This window comes from Cynara cardunculus (genome assembly GCF_001531365.2).
Source record: "Cynara cardunculus var. scolymus isolate 2C chromosome LG 6, CcrdV1, whole genome shotgun sequence".
NCBI lineage: Eukaryota > Viridiplantae > Streptophyta > Magnoliopsida > Asterales > Asteraceae > Cynara > Cynara cardunculus.
In genome coordinates, this window is record NC_037533.1 from 18,852,343 (window position 1) to 18,860,357 (window position 8,015).

At 34.3% G+C, this 8,015-nt stretch overlaps 1 protein-coding gene across 1 annotated transcript; it reads left to right on the plus strand.

Annotated features, from left to right (window-relative positions):
* Positions 1-2,862: 2,862 nt before the first annotated feature.
* On the plus strand, positions 2,863-7,712 carry LOC112514021 (malate synthase, glyoxysomal). The gene is made up of 4 exons (XM_025120306.1): positions 2,863-3,386; positions 5,226-5,551; positions 6,321-6,651; positions 6,851-7,712. Exons 1-4 carry the CDS (start codon positions 2,979-2,981, stop codon positions 7,505-7,507), a joined length of 1,722 nt encoding a protein of 573 aa, XP_024976074.1. The 5' UTR covers positions 2,863-2,978; the 3' UTR covers positions 7,508-7,712.
* Positions 7,713-8,015: the final 303 nt, after the last annotated feature.

Below are 8,015 nucleotides of genomic sequence, written 5' to 3' on the forward strand. Positions count from 1 at the left end.
TAATTTATTTTTTTATTATAATTTAATTTAAGTTTAATAATGAAATAATTTATTTTTGGTTTAATAATATAATATTTTATAAAGATAATAATTAAGTATTCTGTTAGTACTTAATATTATATTTTAGATTTTTTATATTTAAAATGAGATGTTTATCCTGTATTTGATTGTGTTTATTTGCAGTTAGTTACACGAATTCAGATATGGGATGAAATCGGATAGGAATGAACGGGTTTAAGAGTTTTTAAGAGTTTAAGAGTTTTAAGAGTTTAAGAGGTTTTAAGAGTTTTAGTCAAATGCTTTATAATATAGTATAGATTTTAGATTTTTTATATTTAAAATGAGATGTTTATCCTGTATTTGATTGTGTTTATTTGCAGTTAGTTACACGAATTTAGATATGGGATGAAATCGGATAGGGATGAACGGGTTTAAGAGTTTTTAAGAGTTTAAGAGTTTAAGAGTTTAAGAGTTTTAAGAGTTTAAGAGTTTTTAAGAGTTTTAGTCAAATGCTTTATAATATAGTATAGATAAAAATAAATTGGTTTATATTATAATTTTGAAGGGAAAATTGTATATATTAAAATGATTTAAGAGGTATGGCGTAGGGGATAATAACCCCAAGAATAAAAAAAAAAGGAAAAATATGAAAGCATGGGATGACATCATCAATTCCATGTTTCTTATCCATTCTTCCACATTTCCCAATGGAAAAAATACAATCATTTCATCAAATTATTGAATTTTTAGAAAAATAAGTTAAGTATATTTAAGGGGTTGTTTATTAAACGCTTACCTGGTAAGTACTTACTGGGTAATTTTTCTCATCGGATGAACATGAAAGGGCCAAAAATCTTACCCGGTAAGAGCGATGATAAAGATGAAAAGTCTTACCTGGTAAGTGAGGGTAACGACTCTTACCCAGATAAACGCTAATCAGGTAAATTGTTACATATGATACGTTTTGATGTACTACAGTCTTACCCAATATAATAAATTATAGTGTTGACTCCTAACGTTAAGCACTTACCGGGTAAACATCTAGGTAAACGACCCTAAGTGTATAAATTTCATTTATGATAAATTGTATAAAAAAGTAACGTATTTTTAACATTATCATTTTAATATTTAAGATGTAAAGTTTTAAACATTTAAGTACCTAGTTAACCGATTGAATCATTAACTGTTTAGCATGTTGATGTGGCGAGTGATGCGGTATCCGGTTAATTCTTCAGCAAATAATATTGAATTGGATATCACATCACTCGCCACATCAGCATGGTAATCAGTTAATATTTCAACCGAGTTCTTAAATGTTTAAAACTTACATCTTAGGTATCAAAATGGAAGTTTTAAAATTACGTTATCCAAAATAAGAATCAAGTAAAGTACGTTACTTCTTCATGCAATTTATCATTTTATTTACATATATAGTTAACTTCTAAAAATACATTGAGACAATATTTGTTTTGTTCTCCAACCAATTTAGAATCTCACATACCGTTTAAAATAAGTATTTATATTTTTGTAGTCTGTTCTATAATAAATGTCCATTTTCGATAGTTGATTACGAGGTGTAGAAATTTTACTTCTCTTATTGGAGGTAAAATCGTCATGTAAATCACAAGAGTGGTGTTTGATTGGTTTGAGCTTGACTTCAATGGTCAAAAGTATCATGAGGTTCTAGATTCAAATCTAAGTAGGAATAAAAATCCCCTTGTGTATTTAATTTGGAACATTTATTTTTAGATGAATAATTGAAAGATTTAGGATGTTCAAACGAGAACAATAACAAACAAACGAAAAAGATACAAAAAACAACCAAATCACATGTGAATTTATACTAATGGTTAACAAAACGATACACAATATGGTATATTATTTGAATGAATGTAGTTCTAAGCAGGGACAAACCTAGTATAGTGGTTACGGCGGCACATGCCATTGTCTTATTCCTCCGTTGAAAGGTAAAAATATTTAGGTTCATGAAAGATGTAACCGTATTAATTTGTTGTGTGTCACCGTATGTATTTTGAAACTACAATAAAAACAAATTTTATGGTTTGCAAGACTTTTATTCCACTTCAGACCCAAGTTCGAATCCTGTTAATGTCATTTTCTGAATCAAATAGTGTCACAGTTTAAAAATTTCTGGGTCCATCCTCTGTTAAGGTTAGGGGTGCTCATGGGTTGAGTTGATCGGGTTGAAGATATTTCAACAACCCAACCCAATGGTTACGGTTTGAAAAATCTTAACCCAACCCAACCCAAACCGTACGGGTTGGTCGGGTTGATGCTTTGGTACTTAGAATATTCTTCTAACCTTGAATATGTTATTTCTCTATTCATAATTTCTTTTTCATCATCAACCATTTGATACAACTTATCCATACTTCTTACGTATATCACATTCAGTTAATTTTCTCGATTTACGTTTATATGTTTACAATTACTGAACATATATATGGATGAGTTATATAGAGATGTGAATAGATTGAAAAGATCTGTATACGAAGAGCGTACGTGATAGTGTAATTGTCTAATGTATATATTAATATAAATTCAACAATCATATTAAATCCAAGAAATAAAAGGATATCGTGTTCATCGGGTTAGATTGGGTTCAAATAATAATAACCCAATACCTACGGTTTAAAAATTTTACAACTTAAATAAACATCAAGTTACTTTGGGTTAAATTATTTTACGTTAAATTAAGTTAGATTGATCGGATTTTTGAGCACCCCTAATTAACGTACAAACTTCAAAAACTCTCCAAATCCCCAAATAAATTGATAAATTGATGACTCTATCTTATCAACAAACTGTCGTCACATTCTATCACCTTACGCACATAAATCCAAACCCATTTCCATGTTTATCCCTCCACCTTGTTTTTATAAACCTTCAAAAAAGCCCACATCTTCATCACATAACTTCAACAACCGCCAACTTTCCCACCAAACAACACCACAAAAATGGCAATGAGTATGGGTTATTACGGCGACACCGCCATGAAAAAGATCGCCGGCGGTGGCTCTGTCGCCGGCGGATACGACGTTCCTGAAGGAGTAGACATTAGAGGGAGATTTGACCAACAGTTTGCCAAGATTCTGACGAAGGATGCTTTGATGTTTGTGGCTGAATTGCACAGGGAGTTTAGGAATCATGTGAAGTATGCAATGGAGTGCCGGAAGGAAGCAAAGATGAGGTATAACGGCGGTGGGTTGCCGGGATTTGATCCGGCAACGAAGATAATCAGAGATGGAGATTGGATGTGTGCGGAGGTGCCGCCGGCGGTGGCTGATCGGAGAGTGGAGATAACAGGTCCGGTGGAAAGGAAGATGATTATTAATGCTTTGAATTCTGGAGCCAAAGTGTTCATGGTGAGTCATCACTTCGTTCCATCATGCATTTCGTGTTTTAGCAGTTTTGTTGTTTGCAATGAACCCTGCATGTCATTATTTAAACATATGGTTTTATCTATTTTATTATACCTAGATATCCAACTCGTTATACGAGCCGATTAATATCAAAATGATCATCTGATTTCTACGTAGTCCAGAGTCATTGCATTTGATCTTCATAATCACAAGGAGATTTTTATTTCTCCTTGGATTTAAATTTGTGACCTCCAGCTCGAGTCCAAGCTCAAACGAATCAGATGTCCACTTTTTTTATTAACCTGGATATCTAACCCGCTATGCGAGCCGACTAATTTCAAAGCGACCACCTGCTTTGCACGTAATCCGGAGTCACTGTATTTGAACCTCCGTGACTAGATTTAAATCTGGAACCTCCTGACACATTTGACCTTTGGAGCCAAGTTCAAACCAATCAAACACTTTTGACCTTTAGAGTCAAGCTCAAACCAATCAGGTGTCAACCTTGTGGTTGGTTTGATTTTACACGTGATCACATATGCAGGTGGTAGCTAAATATGTTTTTTTTTTTACATTTTTAATGCATGATTTGATCTAATTATAAAATAAAGTGGTGCAAATGTACAGCGTTATGTTTGCAGATCAGTAATTTTTGATGGACCATATGCATTTACATAGACGGTAATTACAAAAGTTAATGTGATATTTCTAAAGGATAATTATTAATGTAACAGTTTTAAGAGACGATCGGAGTGTTACGGGACCCATCTTTTTTATAGAATACCTGTGTTTGTAGGACAATATTTCTAATAGTATTGTCGTATTAATAATTAATACAATATTTTATTTAAAAAACATCCTAAAACATTTGTTAAAATACTCAAAAAAATCTTATAAACCTGTTATAACACTTTTGTTATTGTAACTTAAGTCCTATAAATTATGCTATTAAGACGTTTAAACATTTTAAGCATCTTATAAACCTAAATTTATCACAGTGAATCTTAGTTTTCGACTATTGACAAGTTTAACGTTATCCAACGTTTTAATTTTAAAGAATCACGATTACAAATGTTGAAAAAATAAAATACATATATTTTTTTTTGAAGTACTAGAAGGGTACTCGCACAATGTAGCGAGATATATCTTTATTTTAGTGTTTCGTTTTATTTTTTTGTCTCTGTTAATATAATACGGTTTATATAATTTTATGAATATTAATATTTTTACTTTTGAATAAAAATAAATTTGAAGATATCATAAAAATTTGAAAAAATATATTGATATTACTATCAAATTAACTATTTACATGTTTTCATTTTTTTGTACAATTTCTTTAATGCAAATTTTTATTATAATCTAATTTATGTAGCGAAGTAATTTATTTTTGGCTTAACAATATAATTTTTATAAAGATGATTATGTTATAACTCAATGATTATCTTAATTATATTTTAGATTTTTTATATTTAAAATGAGATGTTTATCGTGTATATGATTATGTTTATCTGCAATTAGTTATACGAATTCAGAAATTGAGCTTTAATAAGTTGTACTTACGCACAATTACTTGTGATCTTAAATTTTAAGTAATATGCATTAATAAACGGTACTTCATGCTTAAAGAATGGGTTTTAAGAGTTTTTATCAAATGCTTTATAATATAGTATAGATATATAATATTTATATACGGCAAATAAAACAAATAAACTAACACACTCTCCTCACCTTTGGTGAGGTTTGAACCTCTGACCTTCTAGGAGGTTAAAGACTCACATACCACTAGACAAAAACCGTTTGGTAAAGAAATAAAATAAAATATTCATGGGTGATTTTAAACAGGCTGATTTTGAAGATGCATTATCACCAACATGGGAGAATCTAATGAAGGGCCAAGTGAACTTAAAGGATGCTGTTAATGGAACAATTAGCTTTGAAGATAAGGCTAGAAATCGGGTTTACAAGCTCAACGACGAGATCGCGAAGCTTTTTGTTCGTCCCAGAGGCTGGCATCTACCCGAGTCTCACATTTTCATTGACGGTGAACCAGCGATCGGTTGCCTTGTGGATTTCGGCCTTTACTTCCATCACAACCATGCGGCATTCCGTAAAACACAAGGCCAAGGATACGGCCCGTTCTTCTATCTTCCAAAAATGGAAAATTCCAGGTAATTATTTAATGGTCGGTTCGGTTCGGTTCGGTTCGGTCTGATCACTATAATGGAATTGGGCTTTATAAGGTGTAAAATACGTTCAAATGTCTCTAATCGGTTATTTATAGAACTTTAGTTTATATCATTGAACAACTGTACGTCATATGTAAAATTAAGTGTTATAACAGGATGTTTGAATATAATTACACATTCTAATAAGTTTTTTTATGACACTTTTAAAACATCCACAATCGAGTACGTAAATTTGTGAAAGAACTCTTAATAAAAAAAAGGGTAAATTGCATGAAAAAAATAACGTACTTTAACTTGATTCTTATTTTAGGTAACGTATTTTTAAGACTTATATTTTGGTACCTAAGATGTAAAGTTTTAAACATTTTATTACCTGTGTAACTGATTGATAACTAATTTTAGATTAAAAAAAGACTAATTTTAGACAAAAAAAATCCATGTCACTAACCATATCAGCAAATAGTACTGAGTTGGATACCAAATCACTCGTTATATCAGCATGATGGCCGGTTATGCTATCTCCAGTTATCCGGGTACTTAAATGTTTAAGATTTTACATTTTAGGTACCAAAATTGAAGTTTTAAAAGTATGTTACCCAAAATAGGAATCAACTCACAATTGTTTAGTTATATAAACTTGAATTCCATAAATCAGACATATTTAACATCTTGTAAAACTGATTGTGTGATACGACCTAGTTAATCCCTAAATGTTTTTTGGCTTTGCTAACGGACATTCGACTGCGAGCAGGGAAGCGAGGATATGGAACAACGTGTTTGAGAGGGCGGAAAAAATGGCCGGGATCGAAAAAGGTAGCATCCGGGCAACGGTTCTAATCGAGACACTACCAGCAGTGTTTCAAATGGATGAAATTCTCTATGAATTAAGGGATCATTCCGTCGGTTTGAACTGCGGAAGATGGGATTACATCTTTAGCTACGTCAAAACATTTCAAGCGCACCCTGACCGGTTGCTACCGGACCGAGTCCTCGTTGGTATGGGCCAACACTTCATGAGAAGCTACTCCGATCTACTCATCAGAACCTGCCACCGACGAGGCGTCCACGCCATGGGAGGAATGGTATGTAGTTTCTAAATTTCGGTAATTTGGGTCGTCTTGAAATCACGAAATTGGCAAAGAATTATCAATCCTTTCATTCTTTAAGGACGCCTAAAGGGTTTAAGCGTCTTAATAAAATAAGACGCCAGCAAAAAAAAATAAAACGTCTTATCTAAAAGTGTTATAATAAGCTTATACCATAAACTCAATTTTGGTGTAGGCGGCTCAGATTCCGATCAGGGACGATCCAGCAGCAAACGAGGCGGCACTGGAGCTCGTGAAGAAAGACAAGCTGCGAGAGGTTCGAGCCGGGCACGACGGGACGTGGGCAGCACATCCCGGCTTGATTCCGGCGATCATGGACGTCTTCACCGCCAACATGAACAACTCTCTGAACCTAATCGAAACCATGAAACGCGAAGATGCAGCTAACTTAACCGAAGACGACCTCTTGCAGATTCCCCGCGGGGTTCGAACCATGGAGGGTCTTAGGTTAAACACCCGAGTCGGGATCCAATACCTCGCCGCCTGGCTCACTGGAACCGGTTCAGTCCCGCTGTATAACCTCATGGAAGACGCCGCCACCGCCGAGATCAGCCGAGTCCAGAACTGGCAGTGGTTGAAATACCGAGTGGAGTTGGACGGTGATGGCGTCGGCGTGCGGGTGAGCCCGGAGCTTTTCGGGAAGGTGGTGGAGGAAGAAATGGCGAGAATAGAACGGGAAGTTGGCCGAGAAAAGTTCAAGAAGGGAATGTATAAGGAGGCTTGCAAGATTTTCAGTCGACAATGTACGGCACCGGTGCTCGACGATTTTCTGACGTTAAATGCTTACAATCACATCGTGATTCATCATCCCAGAGGATCATCGAAGCTTTAAAGCCGGTTTTAATGGCGGTCGTGATGGGTTTGCAGGGTTTTTCTTGTTGGCTGTATATCTGTGGAAGATTGTGCTTGTTGTCTGAGTTATTCAGCCATGGATGCTTATTTTAGCTTAAATAATTGATGATGTTTGTAATAATGGTTTATGAATGTAATGCCATCATCTCCTGCTTTGTTATATTTCTGGAATGCTTTTGTTGCTACTGAAGCTGAATAAATTAGTCTCACTTTTTTTTTATCAACCTGGATATCCAACCTGTTATGTTAGTCAATTAATCCTAGGACGATCATCTGTTTTGCAGATAGTCCGGAGTCATCGTATTTGAACCTCTATGGTCAAAAGGGGATTATTATTTTTGCTTTTGGATTTGAACCTGAGACTTCCTGGTACTTTTGACTTTTGTAGTCAAGCTCAAACCAATCAGACACCACCCTTGTGGTTTGGTCTCACTTTTATAGCGGATAGATGGTATTCTTGTGATCGATTTAGTGGGCGTTTTCGTTTA